Source organism: Meles meles, chromosome 12, assembly GCF_922984935.1.
Source record: "Meles meles chromosome 12, mMelMel3.1 paternal haplotype, whole genome shotgun sequence".
Classification (NCBI taxonomy): Eukaryota; Metazoa; Chordata; class Mammalia; order Carnivora; family Mustelidae; genus Meles; species Meles meles.
Genome location: NC_060077.1, coordinates 45,142,597 through 45,160,458, shown reverse-complemented (window position 1 = coordinate 45,160,458; position 17,862 = coordinate 45,142,597). Strand labels below are relative to the sequence as shown.

Sequence of the window (17,862 nt, the reverse complement as noted above, 5' to 3'; positions counted from 1 at the left end):
ATAATCATATGCTTTTATGAAAGCTGATGCTTCTTTTCCCTTTAATAATAATGGTAATTATACAGTAATAACAGGGAGGATGAATGGTAGTAGAAAGCACAGTAACTTTGGAAATAGCTAGCCCTGGGCGGGTAAGCCGACTTTGCCCTTTGTTAGCTGTGGGCCTTGGCAAGTTAATTCACTTCTAAGGGTCTTGGTTTACCCATTAGTAAAAATAGGAATAATAGTACCTTATCTACTTCCCAGGGCAATAAAAGGATTAAATGGGACATTGTTTGCTAACACGCAGCTTGTCACTGCTATCAAAGAAGGAGGATCTACTGTTTGTAAAACGTTTTTATATATATCATCATATTTGACTCAAAACACTTGGCTCACTGGCAATCATAAAGTTTCTGTGGTATTGAATTACATGATGATTTAATAAGATATGATGATGTTATAGCTATTAAATGGTAATCTTACAAAGTAATACTTTTTTTTTTACTTAAATGATTCACTGAAACTTTTGCTACATTTTAGGTATGAAATAATTTTTAAATAATGATTTAGGATGGCAATTTTTTTTTTACCTTTTCAACAATTTGATATGTATGAATAAGGATACATGCACTATTAATGCACATATTTTTAGAAGCATATCTATTCTGTAAAGCAAAGTTGGTAGTCTAACTTAACCAGTTTGTATTGTGTTAAAAGCATTTGATTCCTATTATATGAAGCATAATTTTTAATTTGAAAGTTAATAAGAAATCATTTTCATCTTAGTTGAGCCAAGCCACAGATTAAAGCTCATATTAAATAAATTGTTCGCATTATAACAACCATAGAGAAAATAAAATGTGTAAACCAATATAATTTACTAAATCATTAAGATTGTCTGGAGTCATTGAGAACTAAATTTGCATAACAGAGATTCAAGCTGTGTGTCTTCCGGTATGTAACCTAACCACTCTACCCTCAGTTTCCCATCTGTAAAATGGAATAATAATAGTGTCTAGAAAAAAGATTGCTTGAAGGTAAAGGAAATAACTGATCATGTATTTAGCACAGTATGTGTTCACTAAATAGTTATTATTGCTGTTGTTACCTGATGAGTAGCAAAATCATGCAGCCCCATTGGAAGGAAGAATTTAAAAGTATACGAAGCAATAATAATTGAAGTTTTAAAATAGGAAACTCATGGCAAATATAATCATATTCCAAGCAGATGATAACTTAAAACAAAATCATGCCTGTGTATATTTGGGTGGAGAGGAAGATTAGTTAAAAAGTCTTTGCAGAGTTATTATCATTACCACAAAGTGTTAGTAATAAGGATAATGAAAAACAAAGGTTCCAAAATTATTACAAAGAAACCTATACTCACAGATAGATAAGGCTGAGTCTGAACCAAGAGGACAGAGGTTTGATGCTATGAACTCATAGAACATTATCCTTTTTTTTGATTTACACGTAAAAACCTTGTTTTATTTTGTGCACAGATCTTCCTTCTAACATTTTCAGAAGCTGTCACAAAAACTCATTTAGGATACTGGGTTTCCTGGATCCTCTCCAAGCTTTTCTTCCTGCAAATAAGCCTTATATCAGAAGACTTAGACTGAAGTAGAGAGAAGAATTTCTCATTTTTGTCTTTTATGAGGACACGTTCTGGAAATCTCAGGAGAATATGGCAGATGCTGCACAGTGAAGTCTGGGGTATATATTTTTGGTACCCAGTAAACAAACATTTAGAGAGTAAATTCTTAGACGAACCATATACGTGAAATAGTTAAAATCATCTAAACCTGAAGCAAAGCTTAGATCCTAGTTTTTGCTTCTTGAGTGTCTGCTTCGTTTAAAACAACCAACAAAATTCCTTGGCCCTGTGAACATGCAATTCTCTTCTTGAATTAGAGAGAGAGGCTTTTGCTCATGTGGCTCGGAAAGGCTTCCTGGTTATTTTCAAGTTTGTGAAGCACTAAATTTTGAAGGTCAGAGAAGTTGTGACACATTGTTGGTAAGCTCATCAGCTTCTTACTTCATGGAGTGTTCAGAGGGTCATGATGCAGGCAGTCCAGTAAGTGATGGTCATGATGTTCTGCTACAGAACATTTGGGTTTCCCTACAGGTGTAATTGGGATGAAGTGAGTCATTAGTCATCACATTTTCTGGAAGAGTCAGAAGAGAAAAAGTTTAGAGTGAAATTGAATACAGTTTGTAATTTGCTTTGGTCACTGATATGAGGGAATGACATTTTGCATCAAACTTCACTAAATGGGTTTCCGATAGGCTGGTTCTTAGGCTAAGTAGTGGCTAGAAATGAGTAGAATGAGAATATAAGACTTTTCCAATAAGATTTACTATTATTTGTACTAGGAATTAATGAAGATGCTGTGTGCAAACATGTCCTTTCGTATGATTAAAAAAAAATCAGTGAGGGTAGGTGATGGGGATGGTGGGGGTACGAGGCAATGGGGGAGGGTTACGTAGTCATAAGAGGAAGACTCCATTCCTAGGGTAAGGAGTCTTGGCTATGCAAGGTATTTGCTAATGTTGTGAAATCATCTGCAAATTCAAACGCTCAGTAAATATACTAGACATAGCCCTCTTGTTTGGATACAAAAACTCACCTTTTCAGGGGCTAAAATATTCTTTGAGTATTCACCGAGGTTTCAAGGATTGAAACTTCAGCAAAGACAGATGTGTCGAGTGACCAGAAAAAACAATTCAGGCAAGTTATTAGTTTAACTTGTAGCTAGGATTCACCATTTCAAGACCCAAAGCTATGTTTTCATATCTTAGGGACAAACAGGACAAAACACACATTATTATGCTTAAGCATATATATTAGTTAATATATTAGCGGATTGAAGTTCAGGGTCTTTGTTCATTTTCGACAAATATTTTCAAATAGCCTGTGCTAGGTAGATGGAGGCATAGCCCCAAGTGATGCCTTCTGTCCCTCCTGTTCTCAGAGGACACAGGAGAAACCTACCCCTGGGAAGAATTCCATGGTTGCAATTGCTTTTCTAAGGAGATGTGATTGCAGTCTAGTCTAGTCTATGCCAGTCTTTGCTTCCACAGCCTGGGAAGAAACGTTGCTGCCTGGGAATTCTACTACCTCTGGTGAACGTTGTGGGGACAGGGTGGGGTCGTGCTTGACATTCCTTTGTGTTATCTGTTAACTGGAAGGCAACTCTAACTTCTGGGTCTCTTCTTCTTTCCTTCCCTTTTCTCCCTTGTCGTTTTCAGTTATATACAGGATACCTGAAGATTTCTCTCTCCCTCTTAACCCCAGTCGCCTTAGGAAGAAGTAAAAATCTTTAGGAGAGAAACAGGGTGCGAGCAGGGTAAAATTGGAAGGCTCTCCTCCTTGTCGTGCCCTGTCCTGTCCCGATTCTCCTCTGTCCCTCCCTCCTCTCTCCCCTTCTCCCAGAAAGGATGCTTGAGGTGAGGGTCGTTGCACAATCCGCGCAGGCCCCAGGCCTCGCTTTAAGCCGGATCGATGTCTGCATTTGCAATGAACTAGTCCGTACCAGCCACGGTTTCCTAAGTGGTCTCGGCCAGGACGCCTCGTCAGGGCTTGTCGGGGCGGCTCTGGGCCTTTCCAGCTTCGCATTTGTACCTGATGCACCTCTCTTTTTCGCCGCTCCTGAGACACAAAGCCCCCCACCCCCGCCCCCCACCCCCGCCCCCAGCAGCGTTAGTCAATTCTCTGAGTTAGAATATTCCTCGACTTGAACAGCAAATTACTATTCTCAGGGAGGACTTGGGGGGTAGTTTTGGTCTTTGAGACATCGGTTGCCCGGTATTTGCCTCCATCCAATAGAAAGCAGGAGGAGCCTGGCTCATGAGCGAGGATTTGGCGACGTGGGGATGCAACCACAGACTTTCGCAGTTTTGGAGTCCCGTTCTGAACTTCTAGTTTCTCCCCTTCCGCAACCTTCCCCGTATCCCCGGGCTCAAGGGCCCAGGCCAGAACTTTTGAGAAAAGGAAAGCTTCCTTGCTGGGAAGGACGCCAAATTCTCCTAATCAGAGACCATCAGTGGCCCCCAAAGATCTGTGGGACAGCCCTGTTCCGGGCTCGATTCCCCCAGGCAGCTGTGGGTCCGGGCTGGGCGGGTCTTTTGAGTGTGCCGAGCAACGGGTGGGTCTTGGAAGCTTGATTTTCTGGGGGTCAGTGATCAAGAATCTCAAAATGATTTCTTTGCTTAGTCTTTCACTTTCACGAATGGGTTCAGGCCTCAAGGCCATCAATTGCAGAGTGCTGGGCACCGAGTTCTGAGCGTACCTAAGCTGAGCAGAGTGGAAGTGGCACAGCCCTTGTAAACCAGGGCGCAGTTAAGATTCTCGCGGGCCATGGAGCCAGTAGTCCGTCACCCGCCCCACGAAGTTAATGGTGTTTGCGGTTTTCCTTCTGATAGGCCGTGAAGTCAACATTCTCCCCACATGGTGGCTCCCTTTACTAAAGTTGAGTAGTGAATTTGTGCAGGGAGTCCTGGAAATTTTCAAATATTTCTACAGATTGAACTCATTTCGGAATTCGCGTGGGAGGGAGAAGTAAGGATTTTAATCGGATTCACCTTTGACGTGAAGCAAGGAGGAAGACAGAAAAGTCACAGTCGGTAATAGCTTTGGGTGCTTAATAAGAAAGAAGTCCCTGCTTGATTATCCGTTGGTCGTGTTCACCGAGGGCTCTTTGTGTGCGAATTTACTCCAGAGGCAGAGCTGAGCACGGAACATATGCATGTAAACATTACAACATAAAAAGGTGAACATATGCACTGGAGACAAAGAGATACATCCCCACGTAGTTGTGGTTCATAGCTTTATTGCAGGCAGGCAATCTGGAGTATCCCCAGGAAAAAGCTAAAATGAAGCGAGTAGCTTCTGCTCATTCATGACAAGGAATGAGCAAAACTTTGTCTTCTAGAAGGGAATATTAGATCTTAAATAAGAAAGTAGGAAGGAAATTTTGAATGAGAAACATAATTTTGTCTTAGAAAAAGCATCCAAAACTAATATAGCTTGTTTAAAAGTTAGCTCCAAATTATAATAGGAAATATTCCCACTAAGTTGCCATTTCCTCTAAGTTTTGTTTAAGACCCAAATAATTAAAATGCACACTAATGGTTATTGATGGTTCTATTTCCTTTGAGCAATAAAAAGAAATAGGCTGGATTTTCTCTTACTGGAGTAGAAATTTAGAAATCTTCTAAATTGCCCAGGGGCTTGAAAGCCTCCGGGTGGCTGTAGTCTTCTCTTATTGCTTTCCTCTTCCCACGTCATTTTCAGCTAAAAAAAAATTAACGGTTCCCAATGGAGGGATTCCCGTTAGAAACCCTCAGCAAGTAAACTTGTACTGGGAATCCTCACGCTTTCCCAATCTGTCTGTACTTCTCCAAACAGAACCCAAGTTGTAAATAAAGGAGAACAATGCATTTCTCACTCTCAAATTCTTAAAATTTCAATTTCTGTGGAAAATACAATTTCACAGTTTCCATCTTTGAAATCAGTAAAAGCCAAGAAAGCGTGAAGGTGTTCAAATAGGCCACCTAGAGATCTACAAACCAGGACTGACAGGAAACAGAAAGCTCTTTACTCAAATGTAGGCAGGGTCTGACTGTTCTCAGCATTAAGGGCATTCATGGATAATGCCAAGGGGGAACTTATCTGAACAGTGGGGAAACTTGGACAGTGAATTGTTACATTAATAGTATCAGTGCCAAATCTTCAGATTTAGAGGCTCTGGTGAAAAATTAAACCAATGGCAATTTTCAATGTTTGTAGCATCTGCGACCAGAGTTCAGCACTCAGAGCTTGGACAGCTCCGCAGGCCACCGACCGGATGCCGCTTTAACTCTAATCAATCTACTCATAGCCAGACTGTCAAAGACAGCCAGACTCATTAGCGATTTACTGAAAATCCTCCAAGACTTCCCTTTAAAAACAAAACGACTTCCACATTTAATTGTCTATCTAAAAGAACATACGCAAGAAATTAGGAGATCTAAATTAAATTTATTAATAGGAGAGGTTGATGGTGCTTAATTCCAGAGACCAGAGCTCTGATTGCTGGGGCTTGATGAAAAGTAAAGAGAAATTGTATGGACATAATTAAAAACATAACTTTCACCATCCTCTAGATTCTATGAGTTCTTTACCCATCCTTGAGAAATGGCTAAAATTGAAAACCATCAAAATAATTGCACTTCTTAAAAATTGGATTGTATGAGTGAAAGGTGTTTATGAGAAGTCGATGACTCCGGATCTTATCATCCAAGAGGACAGCACAGAATAGTTAATATGTTCCTTGAGGGACTAGGATGCTGACGTCTTTTTCTGATACCCGATCATTACGTGACTGAAAAAAAAAAAAAAAAAGGAAGTCATTCCATGAATAAAAATCGGAGCGCAACAGTGCAACAAAATATTCTGTACTTAAAGGCCATAGGCAGACAGATGTTGATAAGGAAGGCTCTTCTAAAACCACGTTCAGATAGATTTCTGCTAACTGCACAAATAAATAGGAGCAGAGGGCCCGTCACCTCTTAACCGCCGGCAGCACCAGCAGCAGAAGCCGCAGCTTCAGACGCAGCCAGGGGGACCTCAGAGCAGAGAAGGCGCTGCCGACTTGCACAACTGCCTGACCAGGCGGTTGCAATAGAAGCCTGCCTAGCTGGGGGCCCTCCCTCTTCCTTCCTCTACTTCTTTGACTTTACCTTTTTTCCTTAATCACTTAGTTCTTTCTCCCGGTGGACTTAGGCCCCTTTGTCTCCAACCCCCACTTTAGCTCCTCGCCTCCTCTTTCTTACTTCCCCATCTCTCTCCTCGCCCCCTTGCCTCGGTGTCACGCTTCCTCCTAGTTCCGTGCCTCTGCAAACTTTTGAACAGAATACTGGCCTCAGCAAACAAGTCCTCCAGCTCCTCCTGCTGCTCCTGCTTTTTCCTGCGGCTTCTCAGACACTAACGCCAGACGGTGATGCCTCTTGGGTTGTGACTCCAGCGCAGAAACTTGGAGGAGCCCTTTGCCCGCCGTCCTACTTGGCAACAACCCCTCTCCTAGCAGTGGTAAGAGTTGAATGGTAAGGGTAAAAATATCTTACCAAATCAAACGACTCCTTTGACTGCTGATTCTTTCACCAGCATCAGGGTACGAGTTAGCTTTCCTTCGCACCAGGTTTGGCGAGTTAAGCGGGCACTATGTATATACATATATATGTTTTTCTAACTATAGCGAGAGGGAAGTGGCAGGGCGCGCACGGGCTGTCATTCAGCGGTTTTCAACACTGGGAGCCGGTGCTTTGCTCTGTCCCTTCCCTAGTTCGGGGAGTTTCTTGGGGTTGGCGGGTGAAAGGCCAGGGGCGTTCTGACAGCTGTGTGCCCTCTTTCCCCTTCTGCGCAGAATGGCCATGTGTAGCGGAGCGAGGCTGGCCCTCCTGGTCTACGGGATAATAATGCACAGCAGTGTCTACTGCTCACCTGCCGCCGCAGGACTCCGGTTCCCTGGAATCAGGTAGGTGCTGGCCGCCTGCGCTGAGCTGAGGCTTGGCTTCCCCTAACACTTCTTCGTGGTTGTCCTGCTGCAGTTCCGCGGTCCCGGCTACGATCGTCTCCCCACTGGCTCCCAGTACGCCGCTGTCAGCCTAGGTCCGGCCTCGGGTCCTTGGCCCCGGCTCAGTGCAAGGTCCGGGCAGGCTCCACTGCGGCTCAGCGCCCCTCCCCCAGCCCGCAGCAGCCTAGGACCCGGGGTAGAGCAAGGGAGCTTCACCCGGCTAGAGAAACCTCCCTTCCCCCAGCCCCGCCCGCGGTAGGGGGCAGGGCCCGGCCCGGAGATTGACTTCTTTTCCCTATTCTTAGCTTGAGTTAGGAGAACTACTTCTCTGGTGCCCGCAGCCAGGTTGGAGGGTTGAGCGTGAAGCTCCCGTGGACTTCGCTTTGTTACAGCTTGTTCTGGACTATCGGGGCGGGGTCTCCCTCTCTCTCCTCTGATCTCCCTTTCACTTCAATTCGAATTCTTTCCCCTGGAAGAGCTTTCTCTCAAGTGATACGTTTTCCAACTGCAATTTGAGTCTCAAACTGTCTTGGGAAGGGGGAGTGTTGGCCGGGTATGGTTGAGGAAAAGCGTTTTGAGAGAAGGAAGGACAAGAATGAGTCTGAAAGGAAGCGGGGGAAACGGATGAAAGGAAGGAGGGAGAGAAAGCCGGCAGGCAGGCAGGACCAGGACAACCTTGCCAGCCCGAGGCTGGAGTAATCCTGGCTTTTTTCTTAACCCCCGATTTCAATCGGTTGGCACTGCCAGGTTCCTTAGGCAACCCCAAAGTCCCGGGGCTGTCGCCGGAGAGTGGAAGCTCCCTTTGCAGGGCAGCTCCCGCGCTTCGCTGTGCTCCCGGCTCCCAGCAGCAGCTAGGAGCGCGCCTTCTGCCGGCTAAGCTGCTTCTCCAAGCCGCGCCCAAGAAAGGTCGCCGTTAGCGGCCAATGACCATTAATTTGGCCGGAGAGATGGGTTCTGACTTCAGTATTAGGATTCCAGCATCTGGGCACGGGGCAGGATGAAAGTGGCCGGAAAGACCCGGGGACTCTGGGAAGCTGGGCTATAGAGGAGGCGCGCCGCCTAGGAAGGGCTGGGTGGGGGGCGGACGGAGGGATGTGCTTGCCTTATCTTTACCTCTCCACGAATTGGGGAAAGGCGAGCAGAATAAAGAAGTACGACTCTAAACCCTACTAGAGAGCGCTACTTGCCCTGGCCGCCTTCCGAGTCTCTCCAGCGGCCCAAAGCGAGATGGTTTTGCGTTCTAGCTCATCTCTCCCCGTCCGGTATCAAGGAGAGGCACTAGGCAAGGGCGACTTCAAGACCGCGGTGCTCCTGTTGGCTCTCGGTCCCCTGCTGACCCTTTCCCTTTCCGCCGACCCAACATCCCTAACAGATTAGCGCGAACTACTTTTTTTTTTAGCGGACCTAAAAGCCCTATTTCACTCCCAGCAATTTTCAAAGACCCGAGTGCCTGGCACATTCCTTGGGCGAGGAGCACCAGAGTGCGCGGACATGCCACAGAATGAGCCACGGCCAAACAGGCTAAGTTTAGGGGCATCTATTATTCATGTTCCTGCCAGATCCTCTCCCGCCCAAAATAGAAGTCGGAGGTTCTCCGTGACCTACATCTGCGCGGGGAAGGGCTCCCCTGGGCTCAGAGGCTGGGTGGGGGTGGCTGGCGGAGTCGGCCGCAGCACACCCCACCCATCTACCCTCCTTCTGTTTCGCTCTGGGCCTCCCCTATCGGGTCTTCGCGTTGGCCAGAGTCTTGTCTCTGAAGACCTTTCTCGTCCCCGCCCGTGGCTGCTTGTTTAGGGTGGCTCAGGAGCCAGGCCCGTGGAGGGTGGGGGAGGTATGATCCTTTTCTGTGGCCAGGTGTAGGGGATCGGCACAGACGTCTGGGCAAGGCTGATCCTTTATCCGCGAGAGGACCGGTCGGAGAGCAATTTGGAGGGATAGGGAATTTCTCTTGGGTGTACTTTGTTTAGCATTACCTCTACCCCCTCCCCCATGCTGGAAGAAGTGGCAATTCTCCGTGGGGGGATCTTTAGAAAGAAGGAAAATCAGTGCGAGCCCCTTTCTCGGGGTCCTGGCAGACCCGGGGAGAGACCTGTACTGACCACTCCTTCTGCCTCCGGGCTACCCTGGCAGGCCGGAGGACGAGGTGTACGACGAGGACGGAAACCCGCTGCAGGACTTCTACGACTCCGACCCTCCAGGCCTCGGAAGCCCCGCCTCCGCGCTGCGCGACGCCTACGCGCTCTACTACCCGGCGGAGAAGAGGTACAGCGCGCGGATTCCGCTACGGCCCGGGACTGAGGTGGCGGGAGGAGAAGGATGGTGGCCCACCGAATAGGCTGTTTTCATAAAAACCCTCAAGCCTCTCCTCTCTCTGGCTGATACCCGTGAGAGCGACAAAAAGTTAGTAGCAGGCCGGTCTGTGTGGCCATGAAGGTCGCGTGGGACCTAAAGATCTGTTGCCCAAGGAGTGGCCGGGAGTGCGGGCCCCATCCAGACTCCATGCCTGGCATCCCTGGAGGGCAGCAGGGACTCCCGTTCCTAGCAGTCAGTCGCGGGAACATCCCAAAAGAGTAATCCGCAAGTTCTGTGCCTCCGGGGCCTGTCCCGTCAGCCTTCCGGAGGGCCGAGGCGCGTGCGTGCCTAGCTGGGGACCTGGGGCTGCCTCTTGGGGACCGTCAGTGACCCTGGGCGCTCACTTTGCCTCCCCGTTAGAGATGTCGCCCAAGGGATCCTTAACAAGGCCTACCGCAAAGTACTGGACCAGCTGTCCGCCAGGAAATACCTGCAGACACTCATGGCCAAGGGCCTGGGGTAAGAGTTTGCGAAAGAGTTAAGCGCCGCAGGACAGCGCGCGCTCCGGGGTGGGTGTCCGTGCGAGCGCGCGCGGGGTGGGCGGTGCCGCTTCTGCGTCCGTGCGTGCGCGTGGGCCCGAGGGTGCGTCTGCGCTGCAGGGTCTTCGGGGCCCGCCGGCGGTCCCTGGCGGAGGTTCTGGTGGAGCACCTAAGTTTGGCCAGACAGTTTTGAGCGGCAAAAGGCAAGGAGAAGGCAGAGAAACTGGGGAGTTTGATTCGCTTTGAATTTAAAAACGAAGAAAAACCAAATAGCTTCCTTCCCTCCCCCCCACCTCCGTCCGCCCCGAGTGATTGAAAACCTTCGAGCTTCGCGGGACGATTTGCTATAATTTCTAAGGGTGACTTAAACAAAAAAGCAGTTCTTTTACCGTAAATTCATATCGAAACCAACAAATCCTCAAATTTGGTCGGGGAAACAAACAGTTCTTGCGCGTGCCAGACAAACCCAGAGCACAGGGCTTGCGTGGAGCATCTCTCAGCAGAAGGCAACATTTTAATAAAGCCCATGGGGAAACAGATTACAGTTTTCGCAATGAATAATTCATGTGATGAAAAATATTGCCTACAGCCTGTCGACTTATATTATTATCATCACGTTTTTCAACTTAGCGTGCGGAAGGGAGGAGTGCCCATGTCTGACTAGGGATGCAGGATCGATGTTAAAACTCCCAGGCAGCAGCCAACGTGGCTCTTGGGGCTTTTTGGTTATTTTCTCTGGCGGGGGGTGGGGGTCGGAGGGATGAGAGAAACAGGACAATTTAGCGCAAAAGCGCTGATGGTCAAATCTCAAAGAGCAGCATCTGGAGAGAGGTTAGGCGTGAAGCACGCCTGCCCTTGGCCCGGACCTCATCCCGGGTCCCTTCTGTAAGGATTTAGTGCCAGGAAAGCCTCGGTGGGGAGGGCGGGATGAGGGGTTTCTATCACACCCTCCCCTCCAGCTGCTTACTGGCAGAGGAAGGCGGCGCGGTGGGCAATGAGAGCTGTGCCTTCCCTGAAGGCTCCCGCGTGGGGTGGGGCCCACCTGCTCCCCGCAGCTATTGAATCTGTGTCTCCGCCCCGCCACCCTCTTCCCGACCCCTTTCCTTGCAGTGGGAACCTAGGCGGCGGCGCAGAGGACGACTCGGAGCCTCTCTCCAAGCGCCACTCAGACGGAATCTTCACCGACAGCTACAGTCGCTACCGGAAACAAATGGCTGTCAAGAAATACTTGGCGGCTGTCCTAGGGAAAAGGTATAAACAAAGGGTTAAAAACAAAGGACGCCGAATAGCGTATTTGTAGCGATGAGTTATCAGCTACCTTGTGTATACAATCCTGACACAATGAAAAGTCACTTTCCCAACTGACTGAACAGTCATCGCTCATGTGTTCTATCCAAACATGTATTTATGTATGAAGTAAAGCCATTAAATGAATATTTTGATAATAATATTGTTTTTTCTTTTTACAAAGCACTAGAGAATGCACAGATATACTTTGTGGACCAATTATTAATATATATATTACAAATATATATATTACGAATATATATAGGTATAAAAGACAGCAGTTCATACAGAGTGTGCACAAGGATTGAAAATTTGCCTGAGCTGTTTATGTTTTTATATAAAATAAGTAGAAAAATAGACAATCATTGTTTTGAATATTACTCCTATTTTTGTAAAATGGAATTAAAAGGATAGTATTTTTATCCACGACAGGCCTGAAGATATTAATACTGACCATTTGCTACTGTACATAATGATGCCCTGCTCCAGGGAGATTTGGAGGTAATGATTTGGGAGAATTGCTGAAGGGTATTCTTTCCTAGAGAGTCTCTGGGGCAGGCTGCTACAGTCCCAGCTGAACTCAACTAGGACTGTCCCCTTTTGTCCCCTCGCTGGGTGGCAATTCCAGTACTTCTGCTTTCTTTGATTCTACTTTTATGTGTACTTGTCTCTCTTCAGACTCTCAGCCCAGAAGAAAATTCTCCTGATAAAAACAACAGCTCAATCCAAATTGTGCTTCTCCCCAGAATTCACACCACTCCCTGGGGGAAGTGTTGGTGGGTTGTACAGAAAAGGGGGACTTGGTAGAAAAATCTCCCTTCTCTGTACTTCCAGGAAACTCGATATCCCAAGGTTAGGGCAAATGGAACAGAGTGAAGGAAATGTAGGTATATTGGAAGAGGCAGAGCATAAGGCAGTCAGAAGAGGACCCTGGAGAGGGACTGGTTTGGAGCTGCCCCAGGCCTGGGACGCTGAGGGTAAGCTGAGTCCCAGCGTAGGTCCCCTGCCTGACTGACTTTGGGCGCTGGATATTGGAAATGGATGCAAAGTACAATGTGTTTTTCTCCAGTGCTGTCAATACTTCTCATCTTGTGAAATGACCAGGATGCTCCCCTTTGAACCCAGCTCTGTAGGAGTCACACTTTTCTTTTGTGATTTTCTGAAGACTCTTTCCCACCCTCTTGCACTGTTGAAGTACCGTTGACATTTTTCACTCATTTCTCTTAAACTTGTGAATGCTTCTTAGTTTTTTTGTTGTTTGATGCAAGTACCTATTGTAAAGTTTAGGAACCCCTGTGTAGTTACCACGAAGTAATTATGCTCTAAATATGAACTCTTTGTTTCTTGTTTATTGAGTTTGTAGGTAAAATGTATTTTTCTACATTATGGCTTATTGCTTAGTAAAATTTATTTCATAAAACCAACCTTTGTCATATTAGAATGTGTAGTGTTCACATGTTGCTCAGTTTTACTGATAAATCATTTAAACCTCATCTTCATATGTATGAGTACTATCTTATATTTGTGGTCAAGAGTGAGGTAAGCTCCAACAGACCCTGAGAACCTCCCCCTTGTATCCTTTCTTGGCTACAGAAAGCATGTCTGTCTGTTTCTTATCAATTCCTTGAACATGTGAGTAATCTCTATAAACAAAAGAACCTTCACCCAGCAACCAGATCAAGCTACAACAGGCAAACCAGCCAAACTCCCCAAATTCAGGCACAGATTCTTTTGGAGAAAAAGAAAAAGAGAACAAGAAAAGATTAAACATTAGCTTGTAAAGTTTAAAGGACCTTTCCTTTTCCTTTACGGATTTGATTCGGTATGAAGTCATAAATCAAAGAAAACAGAATTGGATTTGCATTCCCAGGCGGGATGGAAGCTGCCAGGAGATCACATTGCAAACAGTGAAAGCACAGAGGCATTCGATCTATGCCTGAGTCCTGTGTATGGGATCAATCTTTCTTTAATTCTGGAGTCTCCTCGGGCAATGTGACACGGGATGCAGTTTGCAGCTTCAGTGCCTTTCTTCGCCTTTTAAATCGCCACGAATCACAGATGGCTATTTAGTGGCCCTACAATGCTGCAACACATCGGCTTGCATTTTAGTCTTAATTATTTGTTTCTTGGATAATGGGCAGAGTTTTCTGTATTTGTGTCAGCTGTTAGTGGTGAAATAGGGCTCTAGTTAACCTTTTATTTATGAAGTCTAATTTAGTGTTCTTGTGGCTAGTTGCAAGCATTTACAGTGATCACCCAGTTTATCTTTTGTATACTTTTTAGAAATGCCAAGAGCCTTACTAACCTGGAGCAGATTTATGATATAGTGATAATTTAGGTAGGTGTTAGTCTTGGAGCTCTTATTTTGTGTGCAACTGATTATAAAAAACATCTTAACCAAGTATTATTACACACATGATATCTATAACTAGGACTTTGATAACTGTTATATAAAGTGTGTAAAATTTGTATGAATAAATTTTTGTAAACAATGTAACTTCGTCTAATGTTTGGAGAAAAAAGACATCTAGGAAATAACTAAAATCTCTTAAAGGATTATATTTTCTTTAGCAATCATAAGATCTTTCATGTCGGGAATATATAAGCTTCCATGTATTTTCATAAACTGTACTTTAATATCTGCTTGCTGTGTTAACTGAATTCAACTAAAAATTTAAAGTAGCTACTCAGATGGAGATGCCTAAGAAGATAGTAAATTCATAAATAGGCATGGGTGTTGGAACACTTCTAGGATGCACCATTTAGATAAATTTCCATCCCTTAGTGTATATATACATTGTACCCAGTAATCAGAAAGTTACTGTCCACTGGGGAAATAACACCTGGGTATCAGTTATGCTACTAAAATAGCAATATAACATGTTCTTTTACAAGTAACTCTTCAGACTTAATTGTTCTCGATAAAATTCTGCATAAAAATGACTTAAATAATCAGTTTTGGAGGTTTTAAAATATGTTGAGAGATCTACAAACAACTATTTTTGATTAATGTGCTTTGGGTGGAAGGAAAAAGAACATGAGCAAGCAAAGAGTTAATTAAATACCTTTAAAAATATATTTTGAAAGGACAAAATGTGAACAGTCATTTGTGGATTCTTTGTTTTATTAGTTTATATTACCTAACTTTAAAGCAAAGCCTTCATATGAAATTCCCATGAATTTCTCAGTTGTGTTTATTTTGGAGACTTTGACGATTTCTGAGCTTAAAAAAATGTATTAAAAATCATTTATAATAAGTCAAATACCATTTAATTTAAATTGCCAGAGTTTCATCTTAAAAATTAATGCATTCAATTAATCAATAACTATATCACAGTAATATTAAAGAATGAACAAAGATCAGCAAGGATTCAAAAACTATCTTCAGAACTTGGCTCAGTATTTAAGGCCCAGAATCATGTAGAGAGGAGCTTATGATCTAGAGATCTCATTTGTAGTCAATTTAAAAAAATAAATACAGTACAATTCATATTTACATTAAATTTTATTGAATACATTTTTACTTCATCTTCAGTTGCCCACTGAGCTGCTGGTGTGGTAAATGGAAGAATGAAGAAAAATAATTTATTTGGTTGGGGGCTAACGACTTGTCAAGAAAGTAGCGATAAACTCCAGATTGGCTGACTTCAAGTGAAGTTCATGTATATAGCATCTTGCTATATTCTCTTATGGGATCAATCAAATGATAGTTTTCCCTTGGAAGGCTTGATATATTTAGGTAGCCAAGAATTGTGTTTTGTTGCTTTTAGGGCTGTGAATACATTGATTCAATACAGTAAATATTTATGGAACACCTAAAACCAGGCACATGGGTTAAGAGAGTTTAACTAACATCTGGGAGTTAAGGTAGTATTTTTCCAAAGAATAATCTTCTGCTACAAGATCATTATTAATAATGTAATTGCAGGCCTCCACCAGTACAAGTGAATCTGTGTCTTAAGTAAAAACCTTAGATTAATGGGCCCTAAGTTTGAGACCACCTAGATTTAGAATTTGGTGATATGTGTATGAACGTATGTGTGCTGGGACAGGGTGGATTTTTTTTTTCATGTTAAATAAGCAACAAGTCATGCTACCTATACACAGTAATAGATCAATAAGCTGTATTCTCCCAGGATGGATATTAGGTTCTTCAAAAAATTGCTGTATTTTCTGTAGGTCAGTAAGGTCATAGTTAGCATTATTTTACTTATATATTCTGGTTGGACATCTCTATCAAAAGGGCTTCTGGAAGGAGAGTGATCCTATAATTAGAGTCCAAAAAATCCAATCACATGACTGAGAGATGAATGAAATTACTGAGAGAAACCATGCAGCCAGCTGGCAGTAATTCTGCAGATCCAGAAGTCAACTTTGGATTACATCATATCCAGATTTGGCTTGAATGTACCCCCACAACTGTTTACAAGAGGATTTCCATTGGATGCCCTGCTATGACCTCAGATTCAACCTTGCTGTTCACATGGTTACAAGATTGGGAACCAAGATCAAGTCTGAACTCTTGTCTTTCATTGCAATGCTTTTTGATGAAGGAAGGTGCCTGCTGCTCTTGCCACTGCCCATTGCTTTGTTGCTGGTCAGTTCAGTGTAGTCATTCCCACTGTTCCCCAACTCAATCCTTCCTCTTTTGAAGGATGGATTCGTATCTGTCTTTAAAAAGCTAAAGCTCCTTTTCAATACTTACCTGGCAGGGGAGATACCATGATCACGAAGGTGGTTTTCCCAGGGCGAGGCTCATTCATTGCACTCCGTATGTGCTGACCCCTGGGATTTCCCCAAATGTGGGAAACTCGACTGCATAATTTGTGGTAGTGGGGGACTGCGTTCGCGCTTTCCCCTGGAAAAAAAAAAAATAAATAAAAATAAAAAGCTAAAGCTCCTTTTCATCTTCCAACCATCCCTCTGTGCCCCAATGTCTTTTCTCTATCTACCCCATCTAAATATTCTGTAAGCTCCAACTCAAGTCCTCTTTTTCTAGGGCTCTTCCTCAGCCTCAAGTGACCATAGCTTCATTTCTCCCACGTTCACCCTTGCCCTGTCTCCTATGACCCTTACAGGATCTGTAGTAGTACTGTAGTACTCTGTAGTACTACTTCTGATCTCTAATTTTGCACTGGTCTGCCTGCCTGCCTTCCTCTCTCTTTCTTTTATTAACATATAATGTATAATTTATTTCAGGGATGCAGGTCTGTGATTCATCAGTCTTACACAATTCACAGCACTCACCATAGCACAGACTCTTCCCAATCTCCACTGCCCAGCCACCTTATCCCTCCCACCCCTCTCCCCTCCAGCAATCCTCAGTTTGTTTCCTGAGATTAAGTCTCTCATGGTTTGTTTCCCTCTCTGGTTTCATCTTGTCTCATTTTTCCCCTCGCTTCCCCTATGATCCTCTGTCTTGTTTCTCAAATTCCTCGTATCAGTGAGATCATATGATAATTGCCTTTCTCTGATTGGTTTATTTTAATTGTTTTATAAGCTCGTGACTGTCTTCCTAGCTAGATGAACTTCTGGAGGTCATGGCTAGTGCACTGCACTTTAATACCAACATAATTTTGGGAACATAGTAAATATCTCCTTGAGTGACTGAAATAACCAGAGGACTTACAGAATTCACCATGGCATCTCCCCCTTACTCTAATAGGGCAGCTACAAAGTTTATATAGGAAGTGAAATTAACTTACTAATTAAGGGTTCATCATAAATCAAACTAGATCTCCCTCCAGGAAAAACTATGTAGAAAAGAATGCCAAATTAGATGTGTTCCTGCCATAAGATAAAATAAATTTAAATGCACTTACAGGCAAAAGTCTGCAGTAGGCTCAAGCTCTAGGCATTTATTTCTGTCATTCTGATAAAGAAAAGGAGGATTGTATTTTCATACTAAAAAGAATTTATGCCTCAAGACAGTAATACCTTTTCCTAGAATAAAAAAGGGATTTCTTGGGACAGAGATGGGAAATTGGACTACCCTTAAAAATGATAATTTACAGAATAGTTTGCTGCTGCTACCAAAGAAACTTCTCCCATCAACAGAGATGTGATTTGAACCTGAGTTCATACACGGGAAAGAGGACATAATGAAAACTATTTTCTAACAACAATGGAACATTACAGTAGGTGGTATTATCTTGTCTAAATTTATTTTCTTGTCTCTATTTTGCTGGACATTACAGAATCCTAAT

The 17,862-nt window shown here is 44.1% G+C and overlaps 1 protein-coding gene and 1 non-coding gene across 4 annotated transcripts; both read left to right on the top strand.

Annotated features, from left to right (window-relative positions):
* Positions 1-6,454: 6,454 nt before the first annotated feature.
* On the top strand, positions 6,455-14,079 carry ADCYAP1 (adenylate cyclase activating polypeptide 1). 3 transcript variants are annotated; one of them, XM_046025294.1, is made up of 5 exons: positions 6,455-7,054; positions 7,389-7,499; positions 9,669-9,800; positions 10,251-10,349; positions 11,480-14,079. In XM_046025294.1, the coding sequence occupies exons 2-5, from the start codon at positions 7,390-7,392 to the stop codon at positions 11,667-11,669; spliced, it is 531 nt and encodes a 176-aa protein (XP_045881250.1). In that variant the 5' UTR covers positions 6,455-7,054; position 7,389; the 3' UTR covers positions 11,670-14,079. The 3 variants fall into 3 exon arrangements, with proteins under 3 accessions (XP_045881250.1, XP_045881251.1, XP_045881252.1); XM_046025295.1 differs by having other exon boundaries at positions 6,455-7,068; XM_046025296.1 differs by lacking the exon at positions 6,455-7,054 and having other exon boundaries at positions 7,337-7,499.
* Positions 14,080-16,353: 2,274 nt separating this feature from the next.
* On the top strand, positions 16,354-16,517 carry LOC123954815. Its single transcript, XR_006821172.1, has one exon. It is a non-coding gene; the product is annotated as a U1 spliceosomal RNA (small nuclear RNA).
* Positions 16,518-17,862: the final 1,345 nt, after the last annotated feature.

Excerpts from the sequence above, each read along its gene's own strand:
- ADCYAP1 (XM_046025294.1), top strand. The coding sequence starts at position 7,390 with ATGGCCATGTGTAGCGGAGCGAGGCTGGCCCTCCTGGTCTACGGGATA. Across the intron at positions 9,801-10,250 it reads TACTACCCGGCGGAGAAGAG|AGATGTCGCCCAAGGGATCC; the intron begins GTACAGCGCGCG and ends CCTCCCCGTTAG. Across the intron at positions 10,350-11,479 it reads CTCATGGCCAAGGGCCTGGG|TGGGAACCTAGGCGGCGGCG; the intron begins GTAAGAGTTTGC and ends CTTTCCTTGCAG.